At 39.0% G+C, this 19,863-nt stretch overlaps 1 protein-coding gene across 1 annotated transcript in view; it reads left to right on the plus strand.

Moving 5' to 3' along the window:
- The window catches only part of ATP6AP1 (ATPase H+ transporting accessory protein 1), a gene marked incomplete at its 5' end in the record, with an annotated part of 40,831 nt that extends 22,884 nt beyond the window's left edge, over nucleotides 1-17,947 (plus strand). Inside the window, 6 exon segments of the mRNA XM_079918624.1 lie at nucleotides 916-1,126; nucleotides 6,344-6,394; nucleotides 12,155-12,395; nucleotides 16,820-16,840; nucleotides 16,842-16,920; nucleotides 16,923-17,947. Of these exon segments, the coding sequence (XP_079774750.1) occupies nucleotides 916-1,126; nucleotides 6,344-6,394; nucleotides 12,155-12,395; nucleotides 16,820-16,840; nucleotides 16,842-16,920; nucleotides 16,923-17,104 (785 nt within the window). The 3' untranslated portion in view covers nucleotides 17,105-17,947.
- Between the last annotated feature and the right edge of the window lie 1,916 nt (nucleotides 17,948-19,863).

Genomic DNA, 19,863 nt, shown 5'->3' on the forward strand with positions numbered 1-19,863 from the left:
CTCAGTTGTACTGGCTACATTTCCAGTGCATAATAACCAATATCACAGGAAGTTCTGTTGGACATTAACGGTCTGGAGAATTACGCTTGATTTTCAGAAACCTCTTGTTTTCTTTGTTTAACATATTAATGAATTTATTTAAAGTTCTGAATTATTTGGGTTCTTATGATATTATTTTTTGAAAAGATTACCGCCATTAGTTTTAAGGCATGGTGAACTTTAAAAAAAAAATTAATAGACTTTTTTTTTAGTAGTTTTAGGTTTATAGAAAAAACTGACCACAAGTACAGAATATTCCCATATACCTCTCCAGTCTGCAGCCCCCACCCCTGCTAATTTCCCCTGTATTTAAAATCTTTCATTAGTGTGATGCATTTGTTAAAACTGATAATCCACTACTGATACATTATTAACTAAAGTCCATAGTTTACATTAGCATTCATTCTTTGTGTCGCACATTTTATGGGTTTTAACAAATGTATAATGATATCTATCTACTATTACAGTATTATACAGACTAATAGTTTCATGGCCCTAAAAATCTGGTGCACTCCACCTATTTATTCCCTCTTCCTCCCCCAGCACGGTGACTGGTGACTTTTTAAAGTCATTATTGCTAATATTATTACTTTCAAAGTTGGTTTTTGGTTTGTTTGTTTTTATAATTTGGTCCTTTACATTTTTGGTGCTTTGTGGAACTGGATTCATGTGCCTTTCAGGTATACTATCATTTTTAGGCTTGATAGGTCCACCCATCTTTTCCCCACAATAGCATGGACTCTGAAGCTAGCAGAGTTTCAACAGGTTTTGAATTGGCTCTTTTACTTCCAAGAAGCCTTTTGTACCATGGATACAAATTCGTATCTTAAATTTCATTTATTTGGTTAATTAGGCTCTCAATTACAATCTGAGCAGACAAAGATTTAGAAAAAGAACCTTGGAATGCATTCAGCCATCATAGCCCGGTTAATGTCTCTGTGGATGGAATTCCCTGCATTCTCTTTTGGGCCAAAAGAATAACAATTAAATTTAAGAATCAGACCTGGCTGGACCTTACAGATGAAGCCATTGGCCACAAGGCAACAGTGGACGCTGGCAACTCAAACTGCAGTGAAGGAAGTGCCATGTAACTTGACTGCTTTGCCGGAGCAAGCCCTTAGGGCGAGTGTAGCCTGTTAACTGGGTGGTCCAGTTTTCTGTCATTTCAGAAAGTAGAAGTAGCTCCTTTGTACATGACCCTGACATACATTTCTGAGGAAACGTCTAATGTCTAAAATGAAAGAACAAGTCAGAAATTAATTTTTTTAATTTCTTATTTTTTTTCCCAATAATTTTCTTCTGAACACTTTAGCTAATTGCTATAATACTTTGTGGAAGTTCAGGATTCTGAAAATGAAGTTTCCCAAACTCGTTCTGAAAAAGAGAAAGGATTCCAGGCTCTATGTCAACTCCAAATGTGAGGTGTCAAACTACTTTTGTCCTAGCAGGAAGGAAATTGCATATCGGTGAGCAGAGTCATACATATTCTAGTGGGTGAAACAAAGAAAGCTGACTCCATCTAGCCAGGGCAGATATTTGATTCTAGGAAGTGTTCTGAAGTTATGGAACATTGCCTGTTTGCAAATGTGCAAGGGTAACTTTGAATGGCCAAATTTCAGAGAATTCTTTAGGACATTTAAAAAATGATTAGAATAATTATTTTTGACTTGAGATAAGCAGATTAAACAACTATCCCTATCGAAGAGGAAGTCAATTTCCAGTGCCTTTCTCTGCTTTTCAGCCATCCAAGCAGATATTTTTTGCTTGTATTTGTTTTGGTCCAGAGGGAGGAAGTCTGGCATGTCCCACTTGCTTTCTATAAAGCTCCTTGCTTTCAACATTTGTTGGCATAATGGAGGCTTTTGGAAGATTCTCTGCATTTGTTCTGGCCTGGTTTAGATGGGCAGAATGCTTTGTATAAACCATAACATGCTCTGTGTTTGTGGTGTGTGTGTGTGTGTTTCTCTGTATTATTCTTATATACTTTGGTGGGAACACTTTTTTATTTCTGAACTTTACTTCTCATTTAAAAATTCTTGATGATGGGTAAAAAATGGATTATATTCATGTATGCTTACAAGTTACATTACAAGTTTTAGTAAGTATGTTGCTATTCACAATGACTGTCTCTTATCAGAGAGCTAGGGAATTGTAAGCAAAATCCAGAGTCCTCCCGGATTTGTTTATTCTGTTACAGCATAACTATCAAAGAGACTCCAGCATTGCTGAGAGCTCAGGACTGTTTCCTCAGCCTCTAATTAATTCCCTACAGTGCTCTTTATTTGTGGTCAGCTGCGGGGAGAGAGGCTGATTGCCTGGGGATAGTCTTGCCTGTCCATGGCTGACTGGCCCTCCTTGATTCCATTTATCCTGACGCCAGGGAATTTGTGGGGTAGATCAGGGCACTACAGCTTTTTGCTGGACTTTAGAAACCTTGATTATCACTGGGAACCTAGAGACAGAAAGAATGAAAACTTAGCTTCTAGGCCCACTTCTGCCAGTGAGCTCTGTGACTTTATAAACAGGAGCCACTCTAGGATCATCACGTGTGAGATGGAGATGGTGGCATCTATTACTAGCAGCTAACAGGACTGGAGCACTTGGAATTGGCCAGGCACCTTGTGAGGACTTCACAGGTATGTTATCTGTTATTCCTCACAATGCTATTGCGAGTTAAGTCCCTGAGTCACAGGTACAGTTATCATCGGTGTTTCAGGTGAGGGTGAGCTTAGGAAACTTGTTACGATCATACAGCCTGTATGGTAGTAGAGCTGGGGTCTAAAACATCTTTAACAATGCCATTTTCCCTCCTCTCTCTTGGCCCTATCTCATTGCAGTGTGAAAATCAAATGAGGAAATGTATGCATGAGAACTTTGCCAAGTGCTACTCAAAGTATAAGATACTAATGACGACTAGAGTAAAATAGTGTCTAGTTACCTGGTAGAGAGGCCTAAGGAACCTTTGGTTTTCATAATACACAAGTTAATGATTTTTTTTTTCTTTGTCACTGCCCAAGAATTCTAGTGGGTGAGTTCTGAGCATGTATCATCCACATTTTAGAGTCCTGCTCAGGTGAGTGTGCAGGCATCCTGGAGAGCCCTCCCAAGGGCATGAGGGGGAGGCTTCCCAGGATGTGAGGCATTCAAGGACCAGCTGCTGAGACTGTCCCTGATTCCTGTGAATTGCGTAGATTAGTGAGATGCCTTTGTTATGCTGGCAAGGAAATCTTATATTCAAGAACCAGAAAGGGAGTTGCGGAAAGAACAAACCCAAGCTAAGACATAACCATGTAAGGTCAAAAGCACAGATTTTAAAAAAATGACCATATTTTAGTGCTTGGAAACAAAATGTTCAGGGAAAGGCAAATTGTTGGCAGACAGATTTGCTACAGAAGTCTTTTTAAATAGTGAAAGCCTTACAAACAGAGCATAATCCCAGCATCTGTGTGTATTTTGAATTTAGGCAATTAAAGTCTCAAGAATTCAGAATCTGTTTTAAACATGGGAGGGTAGGGCGCTTGGAAGAGTAAATGAAGCTCTTTTTTGAGTGACTCCCTAGGTTGTATTTCCCCTTTATGGTGCAGCATGTGGTGCAGTGCTTGGCACATAAAAAAATCTCACTGAATGATTGCTGAATTTGCTTTGTTGAAATTGGGCCTCATGTTCTTTACTCCACAGCAGAGCATGTTAACAGCTTTCATTGAAACCAGGACTGCTGGAGAAAGCTCTTGGGACATCAGAAGCATGGAGGCCATTGAGCTGCTCCACCAGAGATTCGGGTGGGCGCAACGTGGCTTTGCTTGGAGCTTCAGTTCATTAGCTGGAGAGCCAATTTGTGGGTAACTAAGCTATTCTGATTCCTTGGAAGAACCAGAGAACTTCTGTTAGAGTAAGTGACCAGTCAAATTTATAAAGTACAATCCAAGAAGTGCACTTCATTTCTTTAAAGTATTTTCAGTAATTTGTAACATTATCAGAATATTGTTAGAGAAAAATCCTCTTGAAAACTTGCTTTACCGAGTAAATTAGCTTATAAAGTGTTTGTAAATGAGTGCTTCTAAGGTACCTAAGCTTATGATGTTAGGAAATAAAGATATTTCTTTTAGTGATCTTATTAATATGGTTAATTTTGTAAATACTCCTTCCCTTTCTCCATAAGTAGTAGGAAGATAAATGAGCTCAGTCACTGACATTTCTATTTCTTGATAAGTGGGACCAAATTGATGAAATTATGTTTGTGTGATTTTTTTCAAATTTGTAATTGGACATTTTATAACCACCTACTTTGGCTTTTTTGTTTTTATAATGTATATTGAGGTGTTATAACTTCAAGACATTATAATGTCACATATCAGCGTCATCCTTTATATATTTAAATTTCTCACATTTTCCCATTTCAATTGTATTTAGCTTTTCATCATTCTTATTTTTCAACCTTTTTGAAATTTAAATGAAATATAATAAACTGCACATATTTCAGGTATACAATTTGGTCAGTTTTGACATACGTTTATACCTGTGAAACCATCATCACAAGCAAGACAGCAAACATTTTCATCACACTCAGAAGTTTCTTTGTGCCCCTTGGTAATCCATCCCTCTGCCATTCCCACCTTTCTAGGTAACCACTGTTCTGCTTCCTATTGTTATAGATTAGTTTGCATTTTCTAGAATTTTATATAACTATAATCATACAGTGTACGCTCTTTTTTAGTTTAGCTTCCTTCACTTAGTATAATGATTTTGATATTCTTCTACATTATTGCATGTGTCAAAGGAGTATTTCTTTTTACTGATGAATAGTAAGTATTCCTTTGTATGGATATATCACAACTTATTTATCTTGATGGAAATTTGTTTTTCCTCCAGTTTTTAGATAACTTTCCAAATAAAGTTGCTGTAAATATTCATGTACACGTCTTTATAGGAGCATATATTTTCATTTCTCTTAGGTGAATACCTAGGAGTGGAATGGCTAGATCATACGGTATGTGTATGTTTAGCTTATTAAGAAACTGCCAAATGGTTTTTTAAAGTGGTTGTAGCGTTTACCTTTCTACCAGCGCTGTATGAGAGTTCCAGCTACTTCACATCCTTACCAACATTAGGTATGATCAGTGTGGGACTACAGAGAAAATATTATTATGTTTCTGTATGGTTAGCAATTTCTAAACAAATTTTGCTCGGACCTGGGTTAAAAGATAAGTCTTGGAGTTAGTAAGGGATGTACCTCCTCACAGGAATGTGATTACATGTCAAGGAGTAATGAAACTCAGCACCATTGAGATATTCCAGGGCTTGGAAACCCAGAGAAGCTTCTTATCGTCTCCTTGGAGACTTTATTTACCTACATGGGTATTAGACATGCACCCATTTGTTTCCTTTATGGTGAGCTGTTTGCTCCCATCCAAAGGCTATTAAAATTCATACACTTTTATTTTTCCAAGGAAAATTTCTGACACTAAAGAAGCAGATGTCTTTCTCCTTCTCTCAGGAGTTGAAGGAGGAACGACTGTCTCCTGTATGAGCTCCCAGGTTCATAACTTTAGTGTTCCTTACCTGTGTTGTAAATCCCAGTATGTGTAGGATGGCATCTGGCTTTCAGCAGGGGAAGAATTTGGCTAAAAGGGGAACCAATGTGGTTATTGCTCTGGGTTAGTGATAATCTATCTCCCCTCCAGGAAATCTTGTGTTAATGTTCCAAATAATGTGAATAAATGTAGATACTAACAGCTTAAGAGTGTTTTTTTTTTTTTGAAAAAAGTTTTAACCATACTGATTACTGTACTATGGCATCATATTGTGGTTTCATTTTATATTTGCTTGATGACTAATGATATTGACATCTTTTTATGTACTTACTGGTTATTTGTATATCTTCCTTTGTGAAGTGCATGTCTTTTGAACACTTTAAAGTTGGGTTTTCTCCTTATTATTGAGTTGTTAGTGCTATTTGCTGTATTTTGGATACAAATTCTTTGTGTATATGTGTTGTGAATATTTTCTCCCATTCTGTGACTTGCCTTTTTCGTTTTCTTAACAGTATCTTTTGAAGAGCAAAGGTTTTTAAAATTTGATAAAGTGCAATTTATCAGTTTTTTATTTTATAGTTCATACTTTTACATTTTTTCAAGAAGCTGTTTCTTACCCCAAGATTGCACAAATGTTATTTTATGTTTCTTCTATGTGTTTTATAGTTTTAGTTGTTACATTTAGACCTGTGATCCATTTGGAGGTAATTTTTGAGTATAGTGTGGAGTAAGGGTTATTCATATTTTGATGGACTGTGTTTCTGTTTTCTAAGGTTGTCTCTGAAGTTTGGTGATGCTGAAAATCCCAGAGGTATTGATATAAGGTAGGTACGGATAGCACTTTGGAATGTCATAGGTTCAGCACTTCAGATTAGCTCCATATAATTTATTCATTCAACATGTAAGTATCAAGGGACTGCTGTGTGCCCAGTATTGTGACACATGAAATGCCACATTTATCTAATTACACTGAAAAGTCAGTGATGTTATGATGGGATCCTATAGTAATACTTTCTTTAGTTTCTACCAAAGCAACTATACTTTTTCCCTCTTCCTTTAGCGGCCTAGAAAATACATGAACCTGAGAATGTGATACCTCTTTCCTCTGAGCAAAGAATAAGATATGTTTAAAGCTCCAAAACTGAGGCTCTAGTTTGAAGTTATTTTCTGTATAGCTCCTTACAACTGAGTCACACTTATCATTTAACTGTAACTAAAAATTCTCTGTTAGCTGAATTCCCCAGCAGACAATCAACATAGGCCTGCATTTTTCTGTTCATGTATGGAATAATGCATCTGCCAACGTTGGCTTATCCAAGCAGTTAGGAACTGCTCCAGGGGTGGGGAGCAATTTGAAAGCATTAAAAATTTTTTCTTATAAAAATATAATGTTTCCTTTCCTATAGGAGCAACCTTTTAGTGGAGATAAGCAGCCGTGTCTTTAACATTTCTTGAAAAACCAGAAGGATGTGCTAGGGCAGTCTTTCCTAAGCTGTGTTCTATGGAACACTTTTGCTCTGTGTAAATGTTTATAATATTTCCAGAAAAGGGGTCCTGTGGTGAAACGTGTTTGAGAAAGACTGCACAGCGTGTCCTCTTGGAGATTCATGGTATAAATCTGTGTGTTGAAGTTTCTGTGAAGACACGCTCTTAAGGAAGATTGCTGCACTTGGTGACTTTGATTAACCTAGCATTTCCTGTCTTTTCTTGTTGTTGTTGATGATTGTTCAGCAGTTAGTTGTGATTTTGGTGTTTTCGTAAGAGGAAATGAGCTCAAGTCTTTCTACTCTGCCGTCTTGTCTCCAGTCCCCCTTTCTTTCTTTTTTTTGCCTCTAACCTAGCATTTCCTATGTTTAACCTTGGAAAGCTCTTTCCTCAACATGTGCCTACATATCATGGGATACGAGTGTTTCACTGGTCATAATTTAGAACATGCATGCCATCATCTTTCAGAGACACTTTATAGAATCTCACAAGGTGACCAGACACATATACATATTTGTTTGATATAGGAATGGGGAATATTTTTGATTCAAATAGCACCTTTTAAAAATTTTTCCCTAGAGGAAAGTAGCTTTTTGATTATTATTTTTTCTGATGGTAAAGCTGTGTGGCTGACATTGTCAGTGTACCTTGTCTATATCCTCTTGGGCATTTCCATTTGAGTGCACTATAGTCCACCAGCTCAACTTTTTTTTAAAAAAATGATTTATTTATTTATTTAAAGATTTATTTATCATTTATTTATTTATTTTATTTATTTTTGGCTGTGTCAGGTCTTAGTTGCAGCATGCGGGATCTTGCATTGCGGTGTGTGGGCTTCTCTCTAGTTGTGGAATGCAGGTTTTCTCTCTTTAGTTGTGGAGCACAGGTTCCAGGGTGCATGGGCTCTGTAGTTTGTGGTACGCAGGCTGTAGTTGAGGCGTGTGAGTTCAGTAGTTGTGGTGCACAGGCTTAGTTGCTCCATGACTTGTGGGATCTTAGTTCCCTGACCAGGGATCAAACCTGCATCCCCTGCATTGGAAGGTGGATTCTTTACCACTGGACCCCCAGGGAAGTCCCCACCAGCTCAAGTTTAAACTTCCAGCCTTTCTTTGCCTAAAAGCTTTCTCTGGCCAAAGGGGCCCACTGCCTCCCATCTGTACCCCAGCAATGACTGAAAGAAGTCTGTAAATATCCTAGCTCCCTCACCCTCGGGTGAGATAACTCAGAGGTGTGTGTTCTACGCTGTCTCCCAGGATTCCCTGTGGGCATTAAGCCCCTGTCGCTCATGGTGGAAGCTTGCTTACCTTTGTCCTTTGGGGCTGCCTTCCATTCCTCTGTCATTTCTCTTCTCTCTCTTCTACATACTTTTGTTTGTTTGTTTGTTTTTATTTGCAATACTTCATTTAAAAATTTTTTTAATTGAAGTATACTTCAACTATAGTTCATTTACAATGCTGTATAAGTTTTGTACAGCAAAGTGATTCAGTTATACACACACACATATATGTGTATGTATATATATATATATTCTTTTTCATATTCTTTTCCATTATGGTTTATTTCAGGATACTGAATGTAGTTCCCTGTGCTATACAGTAGGATCTTGTTGTTTATTTATTATATATATAGTAGTTTGTATCTGCTCATCCCAAACTCCTAATTTATCCCTCCCCACCCCTTCCCCTTTGGTAACCGTAAGTTTGTTATTTATGTCTGTTAAGTCTGTTTCTGTTTTGTATCAGTTTTTAGATTCCACATATAAGTGAGCATTTGTAGAGACGTGGATGGACCTAGAGACTGTCATACAGAGTAAAGTAAGTCAGAAAGAGAAAAACAAATATCGTATATTAACACATATATGTGGAATCTAGAAAAATGGTACAGATGAACCAGTTTGCAAGGCAGAAATAGAAACACAGATGTAGAGAACAAATGTATGGACACCAAGGGGGGAAAGAGGAGGGGTGGGATGAACTGGGAGATTGGGATTGACATATATACACCAATATGTATAAAATAGATAATTAATGAGAACCTGCTGTATAACACAGGGAATTCTACCTCACTTTGCTGTACAGTAGAAACTAACACAACATTGTAAAACAACTGTACCCCATTAAAAAAAAAAAAGAATACTACTCAGCCATAAAAAAGAATGAAATAATGTCATTTGCAGCAACATGGATGGACCGAGAGATTATCATACTAAGTGAAGTAAGTCAGAAAGAGAAAGACAAATGTCATATGATATTCTACGTTTTTTGGATGACTAAATTCCCCAATAAATTTGGGATCACCTCCACAAAATACTTGTATTCACATCCTTGTCTCAGGGTCTACTTCTGTAGGAGCCCAAGCTAAGACAAGGTTATATATATATCTGTTGAAAACTGAAAGATTGGAAAATACTGAGCTATAAAAAGAAAATGAAAATCATTCATAATCCAACCACCATTGGTCATCACAATTAACATTTGTTTTTTCTATTTTTACTTTTTTTTATTGTGGTAAAAGTTACATAACATAAAAGCTACAATTTTAAAGTGTTCACGTCTGTGGCACTTAGTACATTCACAATATTGTACAACCATCACCTCTGTGTAGTTCCAGAGCATTTTATCACTCCAAAAGGAAACTCCCTACCCCTTAGCAGTCACTCCCCATTCCCCCTCCTAGCCCCTGGCAACCACCAGTCTGCTTTCTATCTCTGGATTTGCCTGTTCTGGACATTTCATATAATGGGATCATACAACATATGACCTTTTATGTCTGACTTTTCCAACGTATCCTTTTAAAAGAGCAACTTGGAAGGGCAGGAACAGAAGTAGGCACTGAGCTGTTCCATCCACTTCCCTCCCTCCCTCTCCTTGTTTAACAACAGGCACCCTGTGTGGTTGCCAGGGGCTCTCCTGGGCTGCTGGAGCACCCTTTGCCTGCATGTCCACCAGAGGGCCAGACATCCCCCAGGGCAGCCCTAACCAACAGGCATTTCCAGATATCCCAGCAGGACAGAGCCAAAGTCGCCCTCCAGGGACCCTGCTGGATGCACGCCCTTACTTGTTCTCCCCTCCCTCCGCCTGTTTCACATCTTTCCTCTCCTGTCCTCCTGGGATTTTCTTAAAAAATCACTTGCCCACAAATCCTTGCTCAGGCTCTGCTCCAGGAACCAGCACAGGTTTGAGAGGCCAGGGCAGAGGGTTTCATGTCCCCCAGGCCCATGGGCGTGCCATTCCTGCCCTCAAGTGGGCCAAGAGACACAGAACCAAAGACCCTGTGGGCTGGACAGCTGTTTGGCAAAACGACCTGGTGTTTTCACCAGGAAGGATTTTTTCGAGCAGTTCCGTTGGTGCATTAATGTTCCCACAGCACTGAGGCTGTGTCACAACAGCCTCAATCTCAGGCCATTATCTGAAATAGGGCTGCAAACAATGTGGCGGGCTCCACCCCAGCCCTGAGCACAACAGAAGTCACTTGCAGGGAATCCAGAGCCAGCCTGCCCTTTCTGGGAATGGCTTGTCTCTCCCATTGCCCTCTGGAACAGCTGACTCCAGAGTCCAGATCTGAGATGTCCACCACCTCCATCCTTCTGGCCTTCAGCGTTCTCGGTGGTTTGTTGCAGTGGGCGGGGATGGCCAGACTCAATTGCATCCCTCAAAAAACCTTTCTGTATCTGAGTCAGGAGCCCAGGGTGAGCAGGGGCTGTCCCAGATAACAACGAATGTTTTATAACACCAGGCCAGCACAGAGCATTCTATTTAAACGAGCACAACCTATTTTACAGATGAGGAAAGCAAGGCCCAGTTGGGTTGTTTAACAACACTTACCATACCACTAATAAGAGCTGTATTTCTGAGAACTCTTTTGGCTGCATAAAGTCAAAAGGTAACTGATTAATAGGATTGAAAGTGTTAGCTTCAGACACTTAACTTACCTCACCAGGGCAGCATCTTTCTCCATCTCTTGGCTCTGCTGTCCTTGTGTCAGTTTCATTCTCAGGCTGGAAAGATGGTGGCCAGCTGACAGTTATCCACTTAAGCAACATAAAAGAACTCTGTTGTAGCACAGCTTACATCTTATTGACCCAGCCTGGGGCATATGCCTCTCTCTAAACCGATCACAGTGATTAAAGGGCCACAATACACTGATTGGCAGGGTCCGGGGAGACCACTGAGAGGGGAGAGGGTCAGCCCTATACACACCAAGATGCTGTTCCCAGAAGGAGCAGGAACATAACCTACAGGTGGGCAGAGCCAGGATCAAAACCCAAGCTTTCACCCTGAGCTATACTGATCTCAGCTGCTTTCTTTTTCTTTTTTCCATTTAAAAAAATTGAAATATAGTTGATTTACAATGTTGTTAGTTTCAAGTGTATAACAAAGTGGGTAATCATATTAACATTTTGATCTCTGTCTTTCCAGAATTTTTTTCTATGCAGTCACACATTTTTAATGAAAAAAGTGATCATGACATATGCATGTTATAACTTTTTTATTGCTAGAGAATATTCCATTCCAAAATGGCTAAGAGTAAGGGCTCTGGTCTCAGATGGGATTCTAAGCCCAGCTCCAGTGCTTACTCTCTGAGTAAACTTGCACAAGTTAGTTACTTAACCCTTTTGTGTCTTAGATTCCTCATCTGCAAAATGAGGATAATAATATTCTCTATCTCATGGTGTTGTAGTGAAGATTAAATAAAATATACATAAAGAATTTAGAGAGATGCTTGACACATAGTAAGAGCTATTTTATTTTTGACCATTATTTATTTAGCTACTTCTATATTATTGTCCATTTAGTTTTTCTCAGTTTTTTTGCAATAATAAAATTATTTTAATTTTAAAAAAGAAAAAATACCCAAGCTTTTTGTGTTTTTCCTTTTGTAGGAATTTGTATTGCTCACTTTGGGGCGTTCTCCTGTTACTTGCTTTCATTCCCACCCATCAGGAGGCTCTTGTTCAGAACTAGAAAGTAAAAGCCTCTCTCTGAGCCAGTTCTACTACCTGACAAAAGAGGGCGCACTTGTACTGTTCGTCAACAGTGTCCTGCATCAGCAAATGTAAAAGTGCTTTGGGGGTAATACTGTTTTATAATCATTGTCAGATTCACCCTTACCAGTTACAACAAATTGTCCATCCAGAGCTGGTTTAGTTTGCACCGAGTCGAGGTTATTTTCAATAATTCAATTCCAATAACTTTTAATGCAACTGGCATGTTTGCTCCATCAAGTTACTCCTACCACTGCCAACGCGTCAGCAGCCTGCAGCGGTATGATGCCCTTTTGTTGCCCAGCGACACCAATGATATGTCAAGCCTGTGGGAGGTCACTTTTGTTGATTTCCAGGTAATAAACTAAAGCACATGCTCAATGCACCTGTGTGTTTGGTGCCAAAGAAATTCTGTTTGTTTGAAAACATAGATGTTTAAGGAAAAGAAAGGAGTAGATATCTTTAAAATTATATTGGTATGAATTATGTTCTTTATCTTCTAAGGTATGAAATAGGATAGGATCAAGTATTTCCTCTTCCTGCACAGTGATCCCCCTGCCCCCCAGAAGGACTTTCTTTTATATAAAGGTTTATCCAGTCACTCATAATTATCAGTGAGGAATGCCAGCAATGTAAGCCAGAGTGAAGCTGTGGCATGAGCCCAGTGACTGACACTTCCTGGAGCAAGAGGCCCTTCTGGGGAGAGGAATTGTCGGACAATTATTTTATTTCCTTCAGGGAGAGGAGCAGTGATCCTATCAGGGCAGATAAGAAGTACATCTAAAGTGTGAGTGACAGCTTTGGCATTTAGCATAGGAATGGAACTGTCAGCCAGGGAGTCAAAAATATCCTAAAGATCCTCTTGAAAGTATTTGGGGAAAGGCATAGAGGCATAAGAAGTTCCTTTTCACCAACAGAATCTCGGGCTGAGAGACATCTGTCAACTTCCTCTGACCTGTTTACCTGTGAAAAAAGCTTAACTTGTTCTTCCAACTCCCTGAAATAGGCAGGGTTTTACATGTCCCTTTTATGGGTTCTTCCCAATCTTTTCCACATATAAATATATATTTATTCCCCTTCCCCTCAGGTTGGAGAAGTGTGGTGAGGTAGTTTGGGGTAGGGAAGGAGTTCGCATTTTGGAGTTCGAAAGACATGGTTTTGAATTACTTATCAGCCACTTGGGCAAGTTACTCCACCCTCTCGATTTCTGACCTATCTTTATGGATGTAAAGAATTCATGGCCTAATATATATGTGGCAACACCCAGGACCGGGTTAGGCATGGATTAACAATAACTAATACTTATGAGTCCTCTTTGTGTGTTGGCACTGTTGTAGTTATTTTACATATTTTGTCTTCAAAACTTATCATAATGCTGCAAGATAGCTGTTATTATCCCTCTTTTACAAATGAGATGACTGAAACTCTGATGATTACATAATTGTTCAAAGTGATATAATTGGTAACTGGTAGAGGCAGAATTTGAATTGTGGACTGGCTCCAAAGACAATTTATAATACATGTAATATATATATCTATTTATATAATATTTATAAAGTATATATTATATCTATTTCTCTCACACTTTTAAAAGAGAAGTAGGTGGAAAGGGAAATGAGGAGGTAATAATGAAAACAAGGAATAATCCACACATAATCTTGCCTAACAGATGAATTGACTGATTTATATCTCTACCTTGTTCCAGAAATGACTTACAATGACTTATAGAAATACTTCAAGAAAAATAACTTTGAAAAATGGGCAAACCACTTCACACCCATTAAGTTGATCATTATAAAAAAAAAAAAAAAAAATCCCCCAAACTGAAAATAACAGCTATTGCAAGGATGTGGAGAAATTAGAACCCTTGTACATTGCTGGTGGAAATGTAAAATGGTGCAGCCACTATGGAAAACCGTATGGTGGTTCCTCAAAAAATTAAACATAGAATTACCATGTGATTCAATAATTCCACTTCCGATTATATACCTAAAAGAATTGAAAACAGAGACATGCACAGATATTTGTGCATCCATGTTCATAGCAGCGTTATTGACAGCAGCCAAAAGATGGACATAACCCAAATGTCTATCAGTGGATGACTGAAAAACAAAATCTATCATGCACATACAATGAAATATTATTTAGCCTTAGAAAGGAAGGAAATTCAGATAAATGCAACAGCATGAATGAACCTTGAGGGTATTATGCTAAGTGAAATAAACCAGACACAAAAGGACAAATATTTGTATGATTCTACGTATGAGGTACTAGAGTAGTCACATTTGAAGACAGAAAGTAGAATGGCAGTTGCTAGGGGCTGGGGGAAGAGGGGACTGGAGAGTTAGTGTTTAATTGGTACAGAGTGTCAGTTTTGCAAGATGAAAAGAGTTTTGGAGATGGATGGTGGTGATGGTTGCACAATGATGTGAATGTACTTGATGCCCCTGAACCGGACACCTAAAAATGGTTAAGATGGTAGATTTTATGTGTATTTTACAATAAAAAGTATAAACCAAAAAATGGGAAGACATGGGATTAAGGAAAACAAAAGGAGGAAAAGATCAGCTAAACCACTAGTGAAGTTGGTACACAAAACCATGAGACCATCTGTCTGCCCTGACTGGAAGCAGCACAGTAATTTCACTCTGAAGCTCTTGAGCAGCCAGCATAAGAAAGAATCACCCTTTACGTGTTCATGGGGTTCATAAGACTACTGAGAATGTGCTTGTGAGGAGCACATTCATCCCTGGTGTTGTGCAATGCGTGACAGCATCCTCAGCAGCAGCCTCATGGGGGACAGAGCACTGGGTGTCAGAGGTGGACCTTGTAAAACACTCTTCATGTGGACAGATACAGAATCAAGCCCAGTCCAGGGAAGAGGTAGTGCTGGTGGTGATGGAGGTTAAGGTATGCATACAAAAGGCTGCGTTCCACATCTACAGCTTTGCTGATCTATCTGGTTTATTCTAGGAATAAAGTATAGAGTGATGTCACATGCATGGCAAACTCAGGTGCCTCAGGTGAAAGCTCACATGCCTCAGGTGGGCCAACTGGGGACTTTGGCAAAATGTAGCCGGCATCACAAGAGGTATATTTTATAAAACTTCAGCTAATTTTTGCTTTATAGGAATGCAGGCCCAATCTTGCTGGATCTTCTGACTTTTCAATTAAAGATAGAAATGTAGATTCCTGGGGGAGGTTTTCAGGATGTTCAGAACTCTGGGCCAAACAAAACTTACCTGTGGGCTGGATACAGAGTGTTTACAATCTCTAGTCCAGAACATGGATAGACAACGTGTCCCTCAGGCATCCTCCACAGATATTGTTCTCAGTCAAGTCTTAAGAGGTAAGTGGCAGTCAGCGTGAGGACATTCTCTTTGGCTGGAGTTGTAGCATCAGATGAGGCCATCTTTTGTCATTGAGGAGCTTGACTCTTCAGGCTAGTGCCTGAAGAGAAGGCCACTTTGCCTCTTCATAGAGTGGGCAGGCCAAGTATCCTAAAAGCCAGGCCAAGAGTCTCCTTCAGCAGTTGTTTTGGTTCAGTCTAAGCACAGGTAGTTGGGCAAGCAAGGCCCCTAATGTCTACGGTATGATGGGTGGCTACAATCATTTTAGCATGGAAACATGGTAAAGTGCCCACCTAAGTCTTAAAAATGAATCCTCTGTAAAGCATTCATGGATAATTCAATTTTCTGATGTACCCTTTTAAAACCAACTAGGTGACTGAATGAGTTGTAGGGTTATATTCTAAAAGCTAGCTGAATGTAGAAGCTGCCTTCTACAAATGATTGTTCTCATTTAGAATCATTACTCTGTAGACTCTGTACTCCCTGTTTCTTTATTGTGATAGTATTTAGATAATGGGGCCAGTTGTCGATTTGAACCTCTCCTAGTTCCAAGTAATTAAATCACTTCATTGCACATATGAGAAAGCTTTTCTTTGAATTCTCTGAGCAGACTGCAAGTGGTATACAGGTCTTCCAAAAACAGTACCAAGTCTGCATGGTACATCTGATAAAGAAGGAGAGTTAGTGATGGGGGGAAAAAGAGACACAATATACCAGGAGTTATGGAGTTGTAAACTGAGAAGTGCCTCTGAAACCAGACTGCTAAGGTTTGAATTACAGCTTCATTGTACTTAATACTGTGTGACTCTGGGCAAGTTACTTAACTTTTCAGTGCCTGTTTCCTCATCCATAAATTAGGATAAAATAGTAACTTATTCATAGGCTCTTGTAAGTATTAAATGAGTTAAGACAGTGTCTGGTATGTAAAAAAAAAAAATCTTCAATAAGTGTTAGCTTTTATTATCTATATTTTACGTCACTGGGAATCATATCTTCCCTTAAAAGACTCTTCCTATCTACTTCCTGTCAACAGAATCAAAGGCAGAGAAAGTGAGAATTACTATTCTTTGCGAAATTTATATTAACACATAAAATTTTGAGTAGGCTTTGAATTTTAGAGACAACAGACGTGGTTTTAGGTGAACTAAGGATCAGATAAAAGAGGTTTTATTTCAGAGCCTTGAATTTCTCTGGCCACTTAATTATGACAACCATATATCCCAGAGTTTCTGGGTCAGTCTTGATTTAAAATTAAGTTTCACTGTCCCCACGAGCACACTCACATTTGTTAGATAATGTGTTTAAATTATTCAGCAAGTATGGCCCCAGTATTTAAATTTGACTGATTAGGGCTCTAGAACCCCTAGCCCAACTGTGAAGCAGATTTTCAGAGGAAAGAGTATGTCACTTCAGCTCTTTTCTCTTGACAGATCCAAGGCTTTACCATTAAGGGGGGGACAGTTTTCCAAGGCCCGAGACTGCACCTCTTCCTTCTCACCAGCCATTCCAGTCAGCCTGGCAATGTCCCTGATCCTGCCCTGCACATGCTCATCTACCTGTGCTATCTGGACTGGCACTATGATTTCATCGCCTCTCTGGCTCACTTCTGCCAGTTGAAAGCTCGAGATGCATCAGAAGAGAAGGAGCTGCTGAGGAGCCAGGGAGTCGAATGCTATGAACTGAGAAGCCAACAGATCTGCAAAATTTATGTTTAACAGCACAGGTCCCTCTTCCTCAGGAAGTCCACGATAGGCTCTGAAAGGAGGTGTTCCTGTTGTGTGCTGTTTGACTTGTGATATAAGATTTTCACCAAAAGGCTTGATTTTCTTTTTTTAAAGGAAATACATGCAAAGAATACATTTTGGAACATCCACTGGCCTTCTTAGATAGACTTGGAGCAATGATAAAGGTATCTCAGGAATCCCACGGAGATAAAAATGATTGCTGCCCCAAGGTGTCTTGAAAGTAAAAGAATATTTCAAGTTAGGGACCCCCCCCCAAAAAAAAAGAATGATGCAATATAAAGAAGGGAAAACACACTTGGTCTTCCTTGCCTTTGTCAGTTTGGATGTGATAAATATAGAAATGATAAATATAAGGTTATCTGGAAGTTCAGAATTTAAAGTATTTTGTAACATAGTTTGCATTTTTCAGAAGTTATATCCCAATTTTGTTTTAAAAAATAGTCTTTTTTTTCTCTGTCACAGAACTGTTTAGGGAAGACTCCTGTCAATATGGTGGAACACTTTATTCAAGGGCATTCTTGTCTTTTTCTTTGCTATTCAGAGGCAGCCCAGTTCAGTTTCTGAAGGAGCAATAATAGTCTTGGCAGTATCTTACCTTTCTTATTTCATTGTGGTGCCAAGACTTGCCTCGTGTGTCTGATTTAGACTTCCATCAGCTCTCCTAGGTACCACTTAAACAGCTAAGCTAAATAAAAACAATTTGCTTACTATGCAAATACATCTCCAAGTCCCCTTCCAGTGAGATAGCATTCCCTAAAGAAATTCTGGAACCACCACTCATCTTCTTATCACCATTTTCTTCCACATGGATTTCCCCATAATCCTTTTCAGTTCTTGGCAGATACTGAAGAAAGGCTCACTCTGCATCCTCACCAAAGCTTCTCTAGTATGACTTCTGTGTTAAAGAGATCTTATGTGTAAAAACTACATTGCATTTCCCTAACTAGGGTTTCACACATGAGCTAGGTTCTACTAAGATACCCTGCACAAAACCTCGAAAGCAGTTGAGAACAATGCAAGATAGGGGGTCATGCACAGAGAAATTGGATCCTCTGGGCAGCTGTGGTGATGGGTCTGTAGTCTGGTCTCATCTTTGATGCCAGGTGTGACTGATCATGACTCTGGGATTTCTGATAAAACAGTCTCATGTTGGACATTTCTTTTGGCTGCAGTATTCTTGGCTGTGAATGTAGATTCTCAGAATTCTGTAAGCTCCTATTAGTCTGTAGTGAATTCCTTTTTGTTTTTTTTTAATTGAAGTGTATTTGATTTACATCCTTTCTGTTTTAATACCTGGAGCAGATTCTATAGCCTGCAACTAAGAATCTTAATTTATGTACTTATTTGTAGCAAAGATGGTTGCAGGGAGCACACCCTCAAGAAAATGGGAATCTAGGATTGATTATCTGACTCTGTTTAGCTTAAAATTATAGGGGACTTTGTTAGCATTAGAGGATGGAAACTGAGAGCCCATGCCATTCCATAAAGAAATATTCATTGTGGTTGCTTTGAGTGTCCACTGGTGGTATAAATGGTTGCTGTGAGAGGCTGTAAGTACATGAAGGGTCAACATAATTTACTGTTCAAGCTGGGACACTTGAAAGTAAAAATGAATGTCATTGACCATTCTAAGATAACAGACATAAACGGGATGGCTCCAGGCAAACTGGGGTATATAGTCACCTTAGGTATGGTGGTAATCCTGTAAGGTAGGCTAGCTCTTTCTAGCTGTGCTGGAGGGTTTACAGAAAGAAAATGATAGCTCAGGATTTTAAATTCACAGCTCAAGGCATGGTTAAAAAAAATCCAGGGAGTTTCTATAACTGATCTGCAAGGATCTCTTACCTCTTGTCAAAGGGCTGACATAGTTGAAAATCAGACACAGGTCTGATCCTGCAAATTGGTAAACTGCATTGCATGTGGAATTCACAGCCTTGCCAGGTCTCTTACATATACATGAGAACATTTGTTTCAAAATAGAAGGAGACTGAAATAGGAATGGTAACTGTTGGGAGAGTTTAGACGACTTAAGGTATGTTGAATCCCAAACTCCATTAAGTTTTTCTTGCTAGCAGAAACATCCTCTCTGAGATAAAATGATTCTTGCCTTGCTTGAAGGTCCTGTGATGACCTCATCAGAGACAGTTACCTTGCCCATTTTCCTCAATGCCTCTAGACAATTAGTGTCGTATTCTAGCATATTCCAGGGAACCAATTGCAAAGTTAAATATGGGAGAATAAAATTGCAAGGTTTTGCTAATTTATGCAGCATAAGACTTGGGGAATATATTTGTGAATGTATTCTGGAGGTGCTAGCTCAGAGAGTGAGGTGTGTAATTTTAGATCAGGCTGAATCTTTTGAGATAGGTTCTCTTACCAGATTTTGGATTAATTGTGGTGGTTTGAGCAGCTGGGAGTATTTCTAACAGTTTTCTCAGTTGGTTGCTTACAATCTGAAACTCAACAGTGACAGACACAAAATAAAATAGGCCAGAAATTTCTTGGTATACTATGGAGAAAAAAAAAATTTAAACTTAGAAAATTGGGATATAGGAATGGATTTATCATGTATAACCTGTTCTCCATCCTTATAACTATTTTCCTCTGTGAAGGACCAGAGGATACTCCTTTTGTCATAGCACTGAGAAACACATTGGGAACATGGTATCAGCATTTTTGAAAAGTGTTCCAGTAACTGTCCTCTGTAGTCTATGGGTGAAGGTAAGAGG

Source organism: Stenella coeruleoalba, assembly GCF_951394435.1.
Source record: "Stenella coeruleoalba genome assembly, chromosome: 3".
NCBI classification, from domain to species: domain Eukaryota; kingdom Metazoa; phylum Chordata; class Mammalia; order Artiodactyla; family Delphinidae; genus Stenella; species Stenella coeruleoalba.